This window comes from Sinocyclocheilus rhinocerous, unplaced genomic scaffold (assembly GCF_001515625.1).
Source record: "Sinocyclocheilus rhinocerous isolate Xijiao unplaced genomic scaffold, SAMN03320098_v1.1 scaffold1735, whole genome shotgun sequence".
NCBI lineage: Eukaryota > Metazoa > Chordata > Actinopteri > Cypriniformes > Cyprinidae > Sinocyclocheilus > Sinocyclocheilus rhinocerous.
Genome location: NW_015642868.1, coordinates 790,076 through 811,226, shown reverse-complemented (window position 1 = coordinate 811,226; position 21,151 = coordinate 790,076). Strand labels below are relative to the sequence as shown.

Below are 21,151 nucleotides of genomic sequence, written 5' to 3'. Positions count from 1 at the left end.
TCATTGACAGCAACATATATCATAGTTTGCACTTATGTTAGGTATAACCACAAACACTATGCTCACAATGGTAACCACAAAAAGTCCAACAAACATAAAAGCATTAAATACTAACAAGTCTTTCCCTCTACTAATAAAAACGGCCTGGTTTCAGTCGATGCAACAAAAATGATTACTGTAGTCCCACAACAAGTGGATTAAACTTTAGCATTTACAAATTTAATTTCATGTGACATAATAAAACTGAGTGCAAATGAGTTAATTACAGCTTTTCTTGATTGCTTAAACACGTTTTTAAAACTCTGCCTCCTTTTCTCAAAACTCTATAATTCTCACCCAATTCCCCAAACTTCCTATTTTTGAATCAAAATGAAGTCTAATCGAGATCAATTCAAAACAATACTACAAAAACGGTAGTTTTTTAAGTTATATTGCTTGTGGTTCTCCCCCTCAAAAATATTTTCACATGATGAACACAACAAAAGACACAACAAATGTATACATTTGAACATTTGTTATTACTTAATGTACTGTACAGTCCAATACAACCAAACAACAACAAATAATGTATTCTGCCCCAGCATCCCGTCTTGGGACAGCCCAGAGAATCTTCAACATCACAAGCTATTTTGGCCCTGGGGTAAAATCCTGATCCACCTCTGGCACGCATCGACTGAAATGTCTACACAGGCTTCTTCCATGGCCATAGGAGGTGAACACAGATGTGAAGTTCTCAGTCATACACTTTCCACGGCCATGCCGGAAAACTCACTAACTCATTTTGAATCACTAATAAGCAGAGAACACAGTGAATCACAAAGCAAGTGGCTCTTTTCCTATACTGTTAAAAGCAGAAGTGTTTTTTCCCTTCAGGAACAGTTCCACAAGGCTTTTCCCCTTGAATTACAGGGGGTTTAAAGTCAAGTGTCAATATAATATTGAAAATAATTTTAGCAAATAAATCTTTTACTTTCATTTTCAAGCTTATGGGGTTCCATATAAAGGCAATCAATAGGAAAGTAGAAAAGCAGTGAATCAATCGCAAAGCAGTTGTTTCTAGTTCTGATACAACTAAAGAGAAAGGCATTTTATAGTACATTTGGAAAAGCTTGCAAACATTCAGTATTTTGTGAAGGTTTGTTAGACTGGTGGGGACAATGAATCAACCTCAGCTGTGAGATGTATGTTTGTAGGGCTATTCCGTGATAAAAATAAATAATGAATACATGATAAACTATGTACCCAAGCCATAATTTTGAAGTGATATATGGCACAGGAATCCATAACAACAATAGTCTTTTAAAATTATTAATTGCCAAATATACACTTTTTAAAAAATGCTGGGTTCAGCCTGTTGGGTCATTTTACCTAGGCACTGCCATTAGATATTTATTAAAGGGGTCATATGATGCTGCTAAAAAGAACATTATTTTGTGTATTTGGTGTAATGAAATGTGTTTATGCGGTTTAACGTTCAAAAAACACATTATTTTCCACATACTGTACATTATTGTTTCTCCTCTATGCCCTGCCTTTCTGAAACGCGTCGATTTTTACAAAGCTCATCAGTCTGAAAAGCAAGGTGTGCTGTGATTGGCCAGCTATCCAGTGCGTTATGATTGGCCGAATACCTCAGGTATTCCCTGTCAGGCCGGAGCGATGATTCAAAAACATGAAAACCAGAACGAGCCGTTTTAGGTAGGTGTGGCTGACTCTTAACTTTAATAAAGAATATCTCTTTGGATTTGAGACTTTAGTTTTTGCAGCTTTACAGATCTTCTTTATGCACCAAGAGCTTGTAACACTCCAAAGAGAAAGGAAAAATTGAAATCGCATCATATGACCCCTTTAAGCATTTATCTGGTGGTTCTTTTCTGCCTTCACACTTTAAACAGTCTTGAATGTGATACACGCCACCTTGTGGTGAAATCACCAGGTTAGTATGAAAAAACAAAACAAACATCCTGAAAACGGGTGCACAGGGTATGCTAAAAGTCATTTATTTCAAAAGGAATTCCAAAAGTTCCCTTTTTCCAGAAACAATTCATTTTAAAGGAAAAGGCAAGAATGAAGATGTAGCTTGGATATGATTATTGTACTGCAGTGACATAATTTCACTATTAAAATGAGAGACAAAATGTCATTCCATTACAAGAAAAAATAATAACTTTGTAAATTTGTGTGTTTATCTTGTCTCTTTAACATGCAGGACCAGGAGTGTCATCTTCCAGGAGTGGCTTGTGAAGTTCTGGATCCTCCACCGACTGCAAAACCACAAACAAACATAAACACACAGAGCAGCTCTCTCAAACGCTCTCACGATCACAGTGGATTTGACTGACTGATTGTTGTAATAGTGCTGATGATGCAGTACCTTTACATCTTCATCCTTCTTGCACAAAGCTTCCCCAGTCAAAACACAGAAACTGATGGTCACACAGAGCTGAAGGACCGACAGCGCTATCATCATGATATCTAGCCCTCCGAGGATCATCTAGAGGTGGAAAAACATCAGCGCACTCTTAAATATTAATAAAGTACACACAAATGTGTTTTTTACAACATTGAAAAAGATAAATAAATCAAATCATCACCTGATTGAGATTCTTGTAGTAAAAACAGGACTCAAAGTTACTCTTTTTTTGGGTAAGCCAGTCATTATTAGATGAATAATAATAATATTCTCTGTAACAGCTTAAACTGCTTCCCATTGCTAGGTCCATTGAATACAGCACAGCAGCTGTGATTGCCAGTGCAGCACTGACTACATTCAGAATCACTGTGATGACCAGCTGTAAAACACAAACAATATAAATTGATGTTGCTTAATGAATGAATGAATTAATTAATTAATTAATTAACTCTTGATTCACACCTACCAGCTTAGGACGGGAAAACTTTACTGCAAGAACACACGTAATTCCAACAACAAGGAACTAAAAGGCAAAGCAAACAAATAAGTACATTGGTCCATCCAAACATGCTTGTTCAAACTAAAAGTGTAAATACAAACCACCAGATTTCACATTATTCCACCTCATTCTGATCAAAATAATATGAAAATAAATACAAAAATACAATAAATGTAGGGTATTCTCAAAGCAAGATCAATGTCATAAATGATTCACTTTTTGAATGAACTCAATCATTGTACTGCATGAACTCATTTAGAAACATAATGATGAGAATGAGTAACAACTCTTACCACACCACCGATCCAAAAAGAAAAGATGAAGCCAAAACAACCCATTGTGATATTCATGACACCAACCATTATCTGTACAGCCTATGAAACCAGAGAACAATATTTGTACCCGTTTTCAGATGACAATACATCTAGTAAAAATCATTTCTTAAAGCTGATATTATCAAAAAGATCTGACTCACCCCAAGTGCTGTGTGAATGTCTGTCAGCTTATCTTTCATATCCTGAAAAACAAACACATTGGACAGTTGCATAAAGTATTCAGAATCTGACACAAGGCCATTTGCTCTTTAGGTTTTAAGGAACAGTTCACCCAAAAATGTCTTAATGATGAATTTGTATCTTAAAAACACACAGCTTTTTGCTTTACAAGATGTTTGATGGACTGGAGTGGTGTGGATTATTGTGATGTTTTTATCAGCAGTTTGGACTCTCATTCTGACGGCACCCATTCACTGCAGAGGATCCATTGGTGAGCAAATGATGCTTAATTTCTCCAAATCTGTTCTGATGAAGAAACAAACTCATCTACATCTTGGATGGCCTGAAGGTGAGTATATTTTTAGCCAATTTAAATTTTTGGGTGAACTATTTTTGGGTGATAACAGTTAGTCCCTCACCTGAGACGATGCAAGAGTCATGCTACAGCTGCCACCAAACGGAAGTGAATATTGGCTTATTCCACTTCTAGATACTGAAGCTGTTTTGTCCACTAACTGCAAAACCACAGACAAACATGAACATGAATCATGGATCATGAAATCTTGAAATCATGTTCTGTCTATTATAAGCACAACACTGTACCTTTGCACTCCCACCCTTCTTGCACAAAGATTTTATGGTCAAAATACAGAAAGTGACAACCACACAGAGCTGAAGAACCGACAACACCTAGATAAAAAGATCGGAGGATGATTTTTCGAATTGCACATATAAGGAAAGTAAAGGAGAATTTTTATATCAACACACCCATGGTAATTTAATAAAACTAGCAAATCATACAGCATATGATTATATGTGTGCGTTTTTGTTACAGCCTTATGCTATATAGGCTACTGTACATGTTCATTTTGATCTGATTTAGAAACATAAACATGAACAGAATGAGGAATGTCTTACCATACTGCTGACCGAAGTGGTAGCAATAAAGAAGATGATGCCAAAACAACCCAACACAAGATTCATGACTGCAACTACTATCTGTACAATCTATGAAATAAGAGAACAATATTTGTTGATAGTTGATAGACCTCCAACTTGATATGCAAAATTAAGAGTATATGACCCAGACAGCAACATAGTGTTGGCCCAGATCCATGTGAAATCCATGCGGGCCAGATGTGGGCCAGATCTGGGCCGAAACTGTCTGCTGTCTGGGGAAACGTACCTAAGCATCTTAATTTTTTTTTTTTTTTAATGATACCAAGATTTCAATCAGTGCAAGTCTCTCACTCACCCCAATAACTCTCAGGGTGTCTGTCAACTTCTCTTTCATATCCTCAGATGCAAAACACACTGGACCATAGCACAGAGAACTCAGAATCTGACACAGTGCGGGCCATTTGCTCTTTGGGTTTGAGGTGACGGTGATGACCATCATTCCCTCTCCCTGAGACACTGTCAGAGGCATGCTGCAGATGGGAGGGATGGAGGATAAACAAACAAGTAGGGCTCATGCATCAGAAAATCACACTGACCCAAATGAAATGTTTCTTATAATAGTTATGTAAATTCATAACAATTTGTTTTCCTTTGCCAAGTTCTAAAATATGCCTAATTAATTATTGAAACAACATTGCTGACTGTCAGTTTCTCGTCGACTGCATCAACGTTTCTAGGAAGTGAAAACTCACCTGCGCATGTTTGCTAGCCTATAAAAGCAAATTGTTGCGATTCTAGTAACACTTTTTTACTTTTAAAATGGTTCTTACATTTTCGATAGCACGTTATACTCACCTTAGAGTAATTGTATATATTTTACAGTCCAGACTGTAAGATGACTCTTTCCTGATGTGTTGAAAGTGGAGCTGTTTTGTCCCTGCCTGATTCCGGTCAATGATTTGTTTTTTTTTTACATTTCCTTGTTTCATTTGAAATTTACATTACCCACGTAGGCTATAGTCAGTATTTTGCACTGTTGATACGGTTAACAAATACGAAGCCACAACATGTAGGCTATGAAACAGAGGCTCATTTTTCAATGAAGCTCCGCACTGTTTAAAAAAATCACATGATGGAAGCTTCACTTTCTGTAGGCCTATTGCGCGTCTAAACTTTCCAGTTACGTTGGCAGTGGTTGGTTTTCCGATGGTTGGTTGAACTGTGAAGAGTGTAGGCTACCCTGTACTTTTTGGGTAATTCTTTGGACTTTTGAGTGGGGTTTTGACATGGTAATGGAGGAAAAAAGGTAGAGATAGCCTATATTTCAGTGTCTGCGTTGTGTCGCAAAATTGCGTTCTCTTGCAGAAGTATCGGGTTCCCCGAGAAGCTTTGCGTTCGCGCGAAAAAGCATTAAAATGTTTTTACTCCCAAATAGTTTTTCCTCCCATCTTTTTATTATTTCCGTCACACAAAGTTTATCACGGGGACGCAAATGTTTCGTAAGAGAACGCAAAGCGATATTTTTTTTCCCTCCCATCTGCTACAAAATAGTTCTTCCATTTAGATACATTTTAATTAAGAATATAGCCTAGGCCTGTGCATTAAATTTCCAAGCTTTATGGCTGTTGTAAGTCTCATGAGGCAGCAGATGGCGTTGTTGCCGATGCTCCGAGTCTTTTAATCTTTTTGCCTGTTTGATCCAAGTACGATCAGAGAGCTTCACGAGGCGTCATTTCTCCACCCATACAAAACCAAACCTGGAGTTATTTTAAGAGTAGGCCTATAAACCCACACAACCTTTAGTGCGCGTTTTTTCCATTTTAATTACTCTTTTTTTTTTCATAGAAATGGGCATCCTATTGTAACTTGAACTGGGTTAGCATCAGCTGCTATTAGATAATCATACTGATGTTAATTAAATTAAAATATGTTTTAGGACAAGCGAATATGTTTTGAAGAAATATCCTTATCCTAATTCTTATCTATACAATAAAAGACAGTGAGGTTTAAACCAACATGTGGTTGACTTTCATTGTAGCTTTAGAGCTAAAAACACCTGACATAATGTGACATAAATGAAAACAAATATTCTTTTTTTTTAATTGTTGTATGTGAAACAATAGGGAAGTTGTAAAAAAAAGGGTTGATGCCTGAGTGCTCCACTCATTCAGCATCAGCTGCTATTAGATAATCATACTGATGTTAATTAAATTAAAATATGTTTTAGGACAAGCGAATATGTTTTGAAGAAATATCCTTATCCTAATTCTTATCTATACAATAAAAGACAGTGAGGTTTAAACCAACATGTGGTTGACTTTCATTGTAGCTTTAGAGCTAAAAACACCTGACATAATTTGACATAAATGAAAACAAATATTCTTTTTTTTAAATTGTTGTATGTGAAACAATAGGGAAGTTGTAAAAAAAGGGTTGATGCCTGAGTGCTCCACTCATTAATTCATTCATTCATTTAGGCTATTTATTTATTTAATTAGCTAGCAGCTCCAAAGATCTCAACAAAATTGAAAAGACAATAAAAGGTAACACCCACTAATCTGAATCTAGCCTATATATAGAAAGAGATAGGGGTAGAGTGGGGAAAAACGCCCCCATGTGGTAAAACGCCCCCAAATGTTTTTCCCAAAATAACCACAAGATAAAGTCAAGATCAACTTTTATTGTAGCTATAGACTACGTTGACAAGAGTGATGTAGAAATATTCACCATGAAGCTTACACTGGTGATGTATCTGAGATATAACTAATTTCACAGTAAATGATTCAACTTTCAGCAGTAAGAAAAAAAGTGTTTTAAAGCTTGTTGTTTTGTAGAACATCACAGTTGTATATGATATGAGAACAGTAGGGCCTGTAGATATGGAGCATGTGTTATTTAAGTCCGTGGGTAAAACACCCCTAGCCAGGTGGGGTAAAACGCCCCCAGGAGGCACGGCTATGGGGCAAAATTCCCAATTGGCACAAATTAAATTTTTATTAAAAATCTAATAACAAGAGAACTCTGCACATTTTTCATACTTGGTATATAATTTATGTCATTGTCACTAAAACTATGATAACTTTTCTGACTACACCACTCACATAAAAAAAAAAAACTAACAGCTCATGCTAAATCTCTCTTTTGGCATTAAAAACTACTGTCAGGATTTACTAAGGGTGTGTAGTGAAAATGAATGATGAAAATGCGTGTACACAAATGTATGGGAGGAAAGTATTAACCATGTGGGTGATCTAAGGTTTGCTGTAGTCAGTCAGTAGTAGTCAGTTGCTGGTACTTGCGCCATTATCTGCATAATTTATTATTTTTTTGTTCATGCAGCACCAGCAGTGGCATCTTCCAGGAGCGGCTTGTGAAGTTCTGGATCCTCCACCGACTGCAAAACAAACATAAACACACAGAGCAGCTCTCTCAAACTCTCTCACGATCACAGTGGATTTGACTGATTGATTGTTGTAATAGTGCTGATGATACAGTACCTTTACATCTTCATCCTTCTTGCACAAAGCTTTCCCAGTCAAAACACAGAAAATGATCGTCACACAGAGCTGAAGGACCAACAGTGCTATCATCATGATATTTAGTCCTCCGAGGATCAGGTGAGTAAAGAGAAAATATATTTAAATAAAAAATTACGTAATATTTTGTTTTTCAGTTAACTACCAAAATATTTGCTGTAGCTTGTCTTACACTATCTAAACAGATTTTGGTGTTTTGTTTCTTTGTTGTGAAAGGCAACTCACTGTAACCAGTCTGTGAATAACTGTAGGAGTTGCAGTATAGAGTTGCAGTACTATTTTCCATCATCAGGTCAATTGAATACAGCACTACAGCTGCGATAGCCAGTGCAGCACTGACTAAATTCAGAATCACTGTGATGACCAGCTGTAAAACACAAACAATATTTAAAACAAAACAAAACAGAACCAGAAATATCATAAACACAGATATAATGTAAGACATGGCTTTCATAGACACCCAGACAAGTACTAGGAAATTTAGCATGAAGAACACACACTATTCCAACTACTAGGTACTAAGGGGCAAAAGAAAACAAAAAAACATATGTGCATTTAAAATTTTAGAAAATATCAAATCAAATGTAAAATATGATAAAATCAAGTATTAGTAAGTCTTACCACACCACCAAACCAAAAGGGTCCCAGGGATATTGTATACAGACTATAAAACTTAAGCCATGCAAACAAATTCTCCACCGTAATATTGATGACACTAATTATAATTTGCACAATCTATGGAACAAGATAACAATATAGTGTTATGCCACAAGCTGTCAGTAATCTAAAAAAAAATCAAGATATAAAATTAAGAATGTACACAGCTACTACAATGACATTGTAAGTCCTGAAAGCTTGAGATCTTTTTTTTTGCAACGCTTCCAAAATATTTAATTAACACTTTAAATGAAAACAATGAAACATTTCAGTTGTTTGTCATTGCATTGTTTGTATTTGTATACATTTTAAATGTTTACATTTTTGGCTGTATTAACATTTGCAACTAAAACCTGGAACTAAAAGTTGCAGCTTAGTACTAATCATTTTTGAGGATTCAAATACATCATTACATGTCATGTTTTCAGCACACACTCTTAAAAATAAAGGTGCTTTAAAAGGTTCTTCACATGCAGCGATGACATAGAAGAACCATTTTTGGTTCCACAAATAATCATTCAGTCAAAGGTTCTTTAAAGAACCATCTCTTTCTTACCTTTTTATAATCTGAAGAACCTTCTTTTGCCACAAAGAACCTTTTGTGAAACAGAAAGGTTTGCCAGATGTTAACGGTTCTTTATTTGACCATTTAGACAAAAAGGTTCTTCTATGGCATCGTGACGCACCTTTATTTTTAATAGTGCATATGAGTTTTAAAAACATTTTAATACATTGCACTGCACTTTAACCTAATTGTGAAAAATATTTTAAGCATCTTAAATCTGATCTTTTTTTAAATGTTCAAATCAAATCTATCCAAAGCATTCTAAAATCAGAATGCCTGAAAATATCAAAAAGGTATTTTTGCAATTAATTTAAGTGTCTGACTCACCCCAAGAGCTGTGTGAACGTGCATCAACTTCCCTTTCATATCCTGGGATACAGAAGACACTGGACTACAGCAGAGAGAACCCAGAATCTGACACAGTGCAGGCCATTTGCTCTTTGTGTTTGAGGTGACGGTGATGACCGTCAGTCCTTCATCCCGAGACACTGTCAGAGACATGCTGCAGACGGGAGGGATGGACTTTAACCTTCTGAAAACAAGAGAAACAAGTAAGGCTCATACACCAGAAAATCCCAATGGCCCAAATGATAGTTGTGTAAATTCCTAACATTTTGCTTCCCTTCACAAACAAGTTCTAGAACATGCGTAATTATTAAACAGCATTGCTGACTGCAGTTTTCTCATCAACTGCAACGTTTCTGTAAGAAGTGAAGATGTGTGTGTTTGCTAAAAAGTTGTTGAGATTTGTCACACTGTTACCTTTTACACTGTTCTTACTTTTTTTTAAAGAAAGTGAATTTTTCAAGATCTTAAGAAACACAGTAAACTCAGACTTACCTTATGAGTAATTGACTATGTAAGTTAGAGTGCAGACTGAAGGCTGACTCTGATCTGATCCTGATCTGTTGAAGGTGGAGCTGTTTTGTTCCTGTCAGTCAATCTCATGTTTCCTTTTTGTTCTTCTTGAAATTTAAAGAACCCGAGTCTATAGTCAGGTTGAAACTGAAGACATAATAAACACTGCTGATATTAACAAATATTAAACAATACAGCATAAAAACGTCTTGCATTTACAACTAACTAATGTATTCTTGTATTACATTTTTACTTATTTTTATTGACATTTTTATGAATTTTTTCTAAATTCATTTTCCTGTAAAGCACTATGTACAATATTTACAGTGCCTTGTGAAAGTATTCACACCCCTTCATTTTTTTCACATTTTGTGTTGCAGCCTTATGTTAAACTGCTTTAATAATAACTTTTTTCCCCACATCAGTCTACACTCATACACCATAATGACAAAGCAAAAAACAGGTTTGTAACAACTTTGCAAATTTATTAGAAATAGAAAACTGCAATGATTCTATTGCATAAGTATTCATATCTGGCCACATAGCAGAACAACAAGTAGACCAACACATAGAAGCTACGGCGCAGGTCTCTCGCAATAAATATAAGAAATATCACTATTGTGACTTTATTGTGTGTTTTCCGAGGCTGCTCTGATAGGACTATACCATAGATTTGCAGAGGGCCACTCAAGGAATTGATAGGGGACTCAACAGCTGCATTAAATTTAACTACAAGAATAATAATATATTAAATTGTGTTGTTGTTTTTCTAAACGTCATTAAAGGCAATTCATCCCCAAATAAAAACTGAAGTTGACTTTCATTTTGTGGACATTGTATTATCAAAATAAAAATTTTCTCCTGACATATCCAGCATTGTGTGTCCTATCCCATCGAGCTTTTCTTGAATGGCCTTTTCAGACTATAAAAGTAAAGAAATGAATGAATCTTCTTCACATCACAAGTCTATGACTTTTTAGTGAAGGTGGTGTGTTTGACATGTATATCAGGGATATATGTTATGTGTTTGTGTTTAATACATTTTGAAAACTGCTGCGATTAGAACCTGTTTCAACTTCATTTGCAACCAGTTGGTAACTGTATGCATAATGTATATATTTATATTAGTTTTAGTTTTTCATTGTTGTACGAAAGGAAGACTTAGTAGAGAAGCTGTAAAAAATGTAAAACATGAAAAGGGTTGATGCCAAAGTGCTGCAGTCATTTATTTTTAAATAAGCAGCCCCAAAGATTACAACTAAATTAAAAAAGGTAACAAAAGGTAACACCCACTAATCTACATGTATAGAGAGAAAGATCAATGATGACACTTTTGTAAAAGGAAAAAACAAGTGTAAATAAACATGTAATTTAACAGTGCTGCGGATGGAGGAGATCTGCTTTAAATCATTTCACTACAATATTGAGACACAGAATACCATTGCATTACAAGCACAAAGAGTAAGTTTGATTATTTTGTGTGTTTATATTTATCTGTGTCATGCAGCACTAGCAGTGGCGTCTTCCAGGAGCGGCTTGTGAAGTTCTGGATCCTCCACCGACTGCAAAACCACAAACAAACATGAACACACAGAGCAGCTCTCTCAAACTCTCTCACGATCACAGTGGATTTGACTGACTGATTGTTGTAATAGTGCTGATGATACAATACCTTTGCATCTTCATCCTTCTTGCACAAAGCTTTCCCAGTCAAAACACAGAAACTGATGGTCACACAGAGCTGTAGGACCGACAGCGCTATCATCATGATATCTAGTCCTCTGAAGATATTCTGAGTGGGTAAACAATAGAGTGTCAACATTTTAAAAAGGAAAATCATCCATAAAGCCTGTAAGACATTTACAGTAAAGCCTTTTATGTTTTCCCTACCTATTTAGAAAAGCTGGAAAAAAAGCACATCATATGGACAACTTTGGTAACACTTTCTATGAAGCCCATATTTATAACACATTATAAGGGTATTCTTAAGGCATTATAATTAATGCATAATGCATTATAAAAGACCTTATAATCTTGACATTGTTTATGTACGATCTGCACAGTATCTTACTACAGCTTGTAAGTGGTTAGGTGTGGAGTGTTATTTGAGTGTTCCCTGTGAGGCTAATATTAATATTGATGTGAGCTAGTTAATAATTTCAACTGAAAAAAACTAAAACATTAAAACTGTTCTTATGAATATTCATAAGATGATATAACATATTATAAGGGTTTTTATAATGCATTATGCATTCATTATAATGCCTTAAGAATACCCTTATAATGTATTATAAATATGGGCTTCATAGAAAGTGTTACCACGACTTTTTATGGTGCTTTTTGTAAAAGAATGTGAACTGTGAGTATGTTTGGAAGATTTGATATGCTGTAGCTAGTCTTACATCATCTAAAGAAAAGAAAGATAATCATTACCTCAATGAGATTCTTGTAGTACAGACACTCCTCTCTCCTCTTACTATTTTCAGGGGAAGGCGTTTTATTACCATAACCATAACCATAGCCACCATAATGTGAATAATAGTAACTGCTGGTTTCACAGTTTTCATATGTATGAACATTAGCAAGGTCCACTGAATACAGCACAACAGCTGTGATAGCCAATCCAGCACTGACTAAATTCAGAATGATCCCAGTTGTCAGCTGTGAAACACAAACAAAAAATATATATACATACACACACGCACACATACAAATATATAGTAAACCAGCAAAACTAGAACTGTCAAAAACACAAATGCCTTTGATAGACACTTACCAGACAAGAAGTGGGAAACTTTGCTGAGAGAATACACATGATTCAAACTACAAGGAACTATAATAGTAATAAAAAAAATGCTTTTGATTTTGAACATATCAATACTTTTTGACAGGCACTGCACAACTTTATAAACATAAAAATGATCAAAATGAGACTTGTCGTACCACACTACCAATCCAAAAGGGTCCAAAGGCTGTTCTATACATGATAAACCACGACCCAAGGCATGTAAACACAATCCCCACAGCAATATTGAGGACACCAATTATCATCTGCACAATCTATGGAACAATAAAACAAATTAAGAAAATACCAAGTTGGTACAATGACGTAACTCAACCAATCAAATTTCTGCTGTCAGTGTGGACAAGCAAACATTTTTTAATAGTATAAATAAGTATTTGCACAATGTTTCCAAAACGTTTCATATTGTTTTAATAAATTACATTTAGTTGCATAAACTAAAAAAATTGCAACTAAAATGTACATTTTCCAAAATGAATCATTTTAACTAATCCAAAAACTGCACATAATGTTACAGAGCCCTTAAGGGGACATAGTTACTGGGGGGGGAAATATGAGATAGGAGGAAAAATTATATTTCAATAATTTTGCGATCTCTCACAAAGGTTTTATATTCCCCCAAGATACTTTGTGTTTGCTTACAAATGCAGTGAAATACAGTTTTTCCTCTCACTTCATGTTCTTTCCATCACAGAAGTATGGAAGCTTGTTTGTGCCATGGAATAAAACAAAGGAAAAAGTAATTGGGACTTTTTATCTTACTTTTTTCTCACAATTCTGAGTTTATACCTCACAATTTGGAATTTTTTTCTCACAATTCTGAGGAAAAAATTCTGAATGAACTCTGACTTTCTGATTTCTGACTTTCTTACAATTCCAAGGTTCTACGTCAATTCTGACTTTTTTTGTTTTTGTTTATGCAACAAAATAAAAAAAACTTAAATAATTAATTGCCAAATTTCTCTTACAATTCTTAAAAGACATATTTCCTCACAATTGTGAGGTAGTTTGGACTTTTCTTCTCAGAATTGTGCGGGTTATATCTTGCATTGTTTTTAAAATAAAAATAAAAAAGTTAATTGTGACTTTTATCTCACAATTCAGAATTTTTTTCTAAAAAAAAAATGTAAACTAAAAACTAAAAAGTTAAAAAAAACTATACACTAAAAAATATAAACTAAAATGTCTGAACTATATGTGATATAAATTTAGAATTGAGAGAAAAAAACCTAAATTGTGAGATAAAAAGTCACTTTTTGTACATTGTTTTATTATTTTTTTATTTTAATCCTGTGGTGGAAACAATGCAAGTTTCTTGGGTAAATGCAAAAGTTTGGTGAGTAAATGCAGAGTTTCTCAGTGAAAATCAACAGTTTAGCAAGTGAATGCAAAAGTGTTGAAATATAATTTTTCCCATTTTACCAAAACCATGTCCCTTTAGGGGCTCCATTTTAAAAATGTTTTTAAAACATTGTCCTAACATAAACTAACTCAGGGGTCTCCAATCCTGCTCCTGGAAATGGCAACATTAAGAAACGTAAAAACGTTGTAAGCATCTTACATGGAATGTTTACTAAGTTCTGTCCAAAAAAAATATCCAAAGTATGCGAAAATCACAAGACCTGAAAATATCAGAAAGGTATTTTGGAATTAATGTAAATGTCAAACTCACTCCAAGAGCTGTGTGGACATCCTTCAGCTTCCCTTTCATACCCTGAGATACAGAACACACTGGACTGTAGCAGAGAAAACCCAGAATCTGACACAGTACGGGCCATTTGCTCTTTGGGTTTGAGGTGACGGTGATGACGGTCAGTCCTTCACCCCGAGACACTGTCAGAGGCATGCTGCAGCGCTGAACAGATGTAGTAGGTAACAATAGCCAAACCTTCTAGACTGCAAGAAACAAGAAGAACAGCAAATGATTACCATTGCAGGAGAATCAGTTTTTATGTACATATATTCATATTCATATATTGAAGAGAGAAAAAAAGAACTTTAACAGATTAAATGGACTCAATGTTGTTGTTTTTTACTTTTATGATAGAATATAAATTAAATGTTACACACAATATGAATATATTTGATTATCAAAACAGTTTTGCTGAGTTAAGTTTTCCTGCCTACATAAAAGTTTTTGTAGGAGGAAACAGTTGAGGTGATGAAGGCAGTTTAACCAGTTTGTCTGTTCATTATCCTTACCATTCTTGTGCTTTTTATTTTTGTTTTGTTCATTAAATTATTCATTAAATTATTGTTAATAATCTTAAGAAACACTGTGTTAACTTTAACTCACCTTGTGTGGCACGTCTATAAGTCTCAGTCCGGATGAGTGAAGACGGCACAATGTTTTTTTTTTGTTGCTGTTGAAGGTAGAGTTTTGATTTTTCCTGGCAGTGACTTCCTTAAATCTGTAAACAAGTATAACAGGAATGTTGTTCATGATTCAATTAATGTATAGTAATAATATTAAGCAAGGTTGTTAATCATATTAAATGTTAGGCTACTTACCTTCACTCCACAATGTTGAAAATCATACAAAAGAAAGATTTTAAAGGGTTTCAGGGCAAATCTGAAATATAGCTTCTGTAAATTATTGATTATTTTTATAAATGTATTATTTCTTAAATCTTTACCCATTTTGCGCCTGTGTTGTTGTTATTATCATAGGCTCTGCTTGTTTGCGACCCTATAGGCTAATTTGCGCTGCTTTTTTGCATTGGTCATTATGGAAATACTCTGAGTGCATCTATGATCATTAATTTTGCACATTATTACATTATCAGTTGATCATCCGCAAAACTTTCCACACACATCAATGCTTTTATGCAATTGTGTTCTTACGCTAATTTGCCCTGTTTAGTAAATCTGGCCCTTTCAGTGTTGCAGATGGAAGGAGATCCGCTTTAAATTATTTTACTACAATATTGAGAGACAAAATGTCATTCTGTTACAAGCAAAACAAATAACTTTGATTATTTGTGATCATCTTATCATGCAGCTTAAGTTCTAGATCCTCCACCGAGTGGAAAACCACAAACAAACATGAACACACAGAACAGCTCTCTGACTTTGACTGACTGATTGTTGTAATAGTGCTGATGATACACTACCTTTGCATTTTCATCCTTCTTGCACAAAGCTTTCCCAGTCAAAACACTGAAGACATAATAAACACTGCTGATATGAACAAATATTAAACAATACAGCATAAAAACGTCTTGCATTTACAACTAACTAATGGATTCAATTCTTGAAATTTTTATGGATCTTTTTATGATTAATATATTTTGTTTCTTTTCTAAATTCATATTTCTGTAAAGCACTATAATATTTATATAAATAAATATGCCTTGTCTACAAATGCAACAAATGCAAAACGTAAATTGGCACAGTTGGCTAAATAATGGAGAGTATTAGTGTAGTTTTCTAAGCAACAATACAGTAGTGGCCAAAATGATTAGAACACTAGTATTTTCACCTGCTAAAAATGGTTTTAATCTTTTGCTGTAGTGTGTCAGTAGGAAATATCAGTTTACATTTCCAAACATTCATTTTGCCATTAGTTATCCATTAGTCATAATCCAGTGAGATTTTAGTCTGACAACAGCCAGTGCTCCACACAGAGATCTGATCTGATCTGGTCTGGAATGACGTGAAGAAACAGAACAAACTGTGACAGACTAAATCCAGAAGAACAGTGGCAACGTCTCCAAGACGCTTCAAGAAACCTACCTGCAAAGTGTTCCAATAAGTTTGGCCACCACTGTATGTATATGTATATATGTATGGATATATCTATATTAGTTGTTGTACAAAGGAAGACCCTTCTTGCACAAAGCTTTCCCAGTCAAAACACAGAAACTGATGGTGACACAGAGCTGAAGGACCGACAGGGCTATCATCATGATATCTAGTCCTCTGAAGATATTCTGGGTGGGTAAAGAGTAGAGTGTTAACTTACTAAAAAGGAAAACCATCCATAAAGCCTGTAAGACATTTACAGGAAATCAATAAAACACAACAGCTCCCTTTCAAGTTTTTCCTATTCCTATTCAGAAAACCTGGAAAAAAGCACATCATATGGACAACTTTTTGCTTTTTGTAAAAGAACTTGAACTGTGAGCATGTTTGGAAGAAGATTTGATATGCAGTAGCTAGTCTTACATCATCTAAAGAAAAGAAAGATAATTACCTCACTGAGATTCTTGTAGAACAAACACATCTCTTTTCTCCTATTATCTTCAGGGGAAGGCGTTTCGTAACGATAACCATATCCATCATAGTGTGAATGATGATAACTGCTGGTTTCACAGTTATCATATGTATGACTATTAGCAAGGTCCACTGAATACAGCACAACAGCTGTGATAGCCAATCCAGCACTGACTACATTTAAAATTATCCCGATTATCAGCTGTGAAACACAAAGAATATATATATATACAGACATATACACACACACACACACACACACAAATATAAATATATAGGGGGGGGGCTTTTGAAAACTTTTTATAGGCGTATAAAACTCTATAGGTGGAGGTTGACACAACTACTCGTCTTTATAGGCAAGTACCAGATAATAGGGCCCGGTTTCATGAAAATGCGTATAAATAGTACGCCAAATAAAAACGAAAACTCGTGGTATTGATACGCAAAAATGGACTTTGGCGTGTATATGCTAGGCACGTGTTTGGCGTGCCGTCAAAATACCCCCAAAATCCGTTGCCATGACTTATCGCGAGAGGCAAAAGGTTACGTTTAAGTCTCATAACATTGGTTAATGGAAACGCCGTCATTTCGCAATACTTTTTTATCGACATTTATAAAATATCGCCAAAGTGTTGCGCAAATCTGTAATGGAAAGATTTGATAAAAACAAGAGGGCTCCCCCAAAGTCCACGGTATAGGTCGAACACTGCGTGCATATATTACGCAGTTTTCGCGTACATATGATACGCATCTACCCCACAAACCTAATCCTACCCATCGCGTTTAGATAATAGGTGACATGCCATGAAATGTGGAAACTGTATTTAACGTGATCAAAATGTAATAAAAACATTGTAAGTTAGGCCTATTAATTGTAATGATTTCATTTCCACGGTTATTCAAACAATGAATAAATTATATAGAGAAAGCGAGCAAAGAACACCGTACCAACGGAGCTTTTTGAAACTCAACCATTGCGTCGCAAAATGATTCACTGTTTCGAAGCGCTCCAATCAGATCGCGTATCGCAAATCATTTGATTCAGATCAAGACACTTACCAGACAAGAAGAGGGAAACTTCGCTGTAAGAATGCACACAATTCCAACTACAAGGAACTATAATAAAAAAAGATGCTTTTGATTTTGAACATATCAAAAGAATTATACTTTTTGACAGGCACAACACAACATTAACTGATTTATAAACATAAAAATGATCAAAATGAGACCTGAGTCTTACCACACTTCCGAGCCAAAAGGGTCCCTGGGCTATTCTTTCCATGGTAAACCACGCCGCGAGGCATTTAAGCACAATCCCAGCCACAATATTGAGGACACCAATTATCATCTGCACAATCTATGGAACAAGAGAACAATATAGTTAAGAATATACCAAGTTGGCACAATGACATTGCAAGTCAACCAATCAAATTTTTGCTGTCAGTGTGGACAAACAAAAAATTTTTAATGGTATAAATAAGTATTTGCACAAAGTTTCCAAAATGCTTAATATTGTTTTAATAAATTACATTTAGTTGCACATGGCTAAAAAAAATTGCAACTAAAATTTAAGTTTTCCAAAACTAATACTAATTAATTTCTCTTACAATTCTTACAAGACTTTTTTCCTCACAATTGTGAGGTAGTTCTGACTTTTCTTCTCAGAATTGTGGGGGTTATATCTTGCATTAGGTTTTGAACATAAAAATAAAAAAAGGTAATTGTGAATTTTATCTCACAATTCAGAATATTTTCAAATAATGATCTTTAAAAAAGCATCATATGACCCCTTTAAGAAACGTAAAAAACGTTGTAAGCATCTTACATGGAATGTTTACTAAGTTCTGTCCAAAAAAATATACAAAGTATGCGAAAATCACAAGACCTGAAAATATCAGAAAGGTATTTTGGAATTTATGTAAATGTCAAACTCACTCCAAGAGCTGTGTGGACATCCTTCAGCTTCCCTTTCATACCCTGAGATACAGAACACACTGGACTGTAGCAGAGAAAACCCAGAATCTGACACAGTACGGGCCATTTGCTCTTTGGGTTTGAGGTGACGGTGATGACGGTCAGTCCTTCACCCCGAGACACTGTCAGAGGCATGCTGCAGATGGAAGTGATGGACTTCAACCTTACAGTAGATAACAATGGCCAAACCTGTTTGTTAACAGCATGAAATAAGAACAGCAAATGATTACTATTGCAGGAGGATCAGTTTTCCAGTACATATCATAATATCAGGAGGAAAAAAAGAACTTTAACACTTCAAACAGACTTAAAACAGGTTTTTTTATGATAGTACGCACATGTAATATTCTACACAGCATGTTTGATTATAAAAAAAAAATCCCCCTGTGCTGTTTCATATCAGGAAGTTGCGGCGCAGGTGGTTTAACCACAGTTTGTTCATTATCTTTAACGTTCTGGTCTTTTTTATTTTTGTTTTTAAGTATATGAAATTATTGTTATTAAACTTAAGAAATACCATGTTACCTTAAACTCACCTTGTGTGGCACGTGTGAGGCTCAGTATAGATGAGTGAAAATGTCACGACTCTCTGTGGGGTTTTTTTTTTTTTTTTGAAGGAGGAGGAGTTTTGATTTTTCCCGGCAGTAACTTCCTCATAATCTGTAAACAAGTATAACAGGAATTTTGTTCATTAATTCATTTACCGTTTAGTAGGCCTAATTGAAGATGTAATTGCTTAATAATAACAAATGTTACTTACCTTCACTCCACAACGTTGAAAATCATATGAAAGAAAGATTTTAAAAGGTTTCAGCCAGGACGAATCTAAAGCTTCTGTAAATGATTGATTACTGTACAGTAGACATGTAAACAGCGCCATCTATCTTTTCTATATTGGTATTACGTTAGTAGAGCGAGACTGGGTTCATATAAAGGCCTACATGTAGGCCCAGTTCCATAGACAGGGCTTAGGTTAAGCCAGGATTAGGCAATAGTTCAATTAGAACATTTAAGTAGTTTTTATAAACATGCTTTAGATAAAAACATTACTGGTGTGCATCTTGAGACAAAACAATGGCACTGACATTTTAAGATCAGTCAGTGCAAGTTTCTTTCAGTTAAAAAAACAACACAGACATGCATTTTAGACTTAGGTCTTGTCTATGAAACCAGGGGTTAATGTTTTTAAAAGGTCGAAATAGCTTAAATATGCACTACTACACAGCAAGAGATTTGGCAATGAACATGTTAAGAAGCTATCGTCATGTATTTTGGACTCGAATGCATCCTGTTTTTATTTAAACTATTTGGCTACTCTGTTCGCACAAGATATAGCCTACTGTTTATGTGCGTATTATTTTATGTAGGACTATCTGCACCAAAACAAGTGCTTTCCGTCATGCAGATCAGCCTTAGCTCATGTATTAACTTAACAAAAAATGAAAGAAATAAAATGTCATGAGTCACAATAAGATGTAAATACAAGTATAAATAGTATCTAACATAATCTGTACTATGTGTAAGCGCATTTATTGCTATTTGTATTTCCTCAGCCTTTTTGTTATGTCTGGTTCACAAACCCTTGTAAGGATAAAATTGTTCTCATGTAGTTCAGAAGCTACAATAAAGGTTTTCTGTTTTTTTAAATGTTGATGTTTTTTTGCAAAATTGCATGGAATCCAATGGGGGGTCAATGGGGGAGTCAGTTTGACCTCAACACAAAAGTTGTAACAAAATTTGTACAGACTTTCCAAAACGAGTCAAAACTTTGCATAAATGACCCTAAATGAGAACTATTCACAAAACTTCAAGAAGAAATAAATAGTTTAACCAGTATTTGGAGCAGTTTGAAAATCGAATGTGGGTCAGATTGACCCCAACACAAGATAAAAGAGCAACAAAATGTCAGTAATTCAATGATTTCTTGTTTAATTTGTCATCTTCAACAAGAGGCTAATGATCCACTTACTATTAGTGTGTGGCTGTCGGACATTCATTAGGCCTAAATGTTTTTGGTTTTTGGTTTTCTTAGCCTTCTTCAGCGTCTTCTTGTCCTGGTATATGCCCACTTTTCTTGAGCAGCCTGTGGAACCAAAATGTGAGAAATACATTGGAAACGTGTATTACATTGTACACATTGGAAACATTGGACCTGTTTCTCGTTCGTTTATACTGTTTGTCACACATAAAGTGCCAATAACAGCGTACTTTTGAGTCATTTCATACAGTGAGAGCAG

At 35.0% G+C, this 21,151-nt stretch overlaps 1 protein-coding gene and 1 pseudogene across 1 annotated transcript; both read right to left on the bottom strand.

Moving 5' to 3' along the window:
- Positions 1-2,179: 2,179 nt before the first annotated feature.
- On the bottom strand, positions 2,180-5,609 carry LOC107756902 (uncharacterized). Its single transcript, XM_016574227.1, has 11 exons — positions 5,162-5,609; positions 4,662-4,836; positions 4,325-4,414; positions 4,010-4,096; positions 3,826-3,921; positions 3,388-3,429; positions 3,206-3,286; positions 2,880-2,936; positions 2,595-2,792; positions 2,375-2,494; positions 2,180-2,264 (listed from the first exon to the last, which is right to left on the bottom strand). Exons 1-11 carry the CDS (start codon positions 5,293-5,295, stop codon positions 2,199-2,201), a joined length of 1,146 nt encoding a protein of 381 aa, XP_016429713.1. The 5' UTR covers positions 5,296-5,609; the 3' UTR covers positions 2,180-2,198.
- A 5,812-nt stretch (positions 5,610-11,421) lies between these two features.
- LOC107756886 (uncharacterized) lies at positions 11,422-20,917 on the bottom strand (annotated as a pseudogene).
- Between the last annotated feature and the right edge of the window lie 234 nt (positions 20,918-21,151).

What these genes read in the sequence shown, in the direction of transcription:
- LOC107756902 (XM_016574227.1), bottom strand. Translation starts at nt 5,295, where the DNA reads ATGAAACAAGGAAATGTAAAAAAAAAACAAATCATTGACCGGAATCAG. An exon ending in ACACCCTGAGAGTTATTGGG is followed by an intron (nt 4,415 to 4,661) that starts GTGAGTGAGAGA and finishes CTTATTTCATAG; the next exon opens with ATTGTACAGATAGTAGTTGC. An exon ending in CTTTTTGGATCGGTGGTGTG is followed by an intron (nt 2,937 to 3,205) that starts GTAAGAGTTGTT and finishes TTTGCCTTTTAG; the next exon opens with TTCCTTGTTGTTGGAATTAC.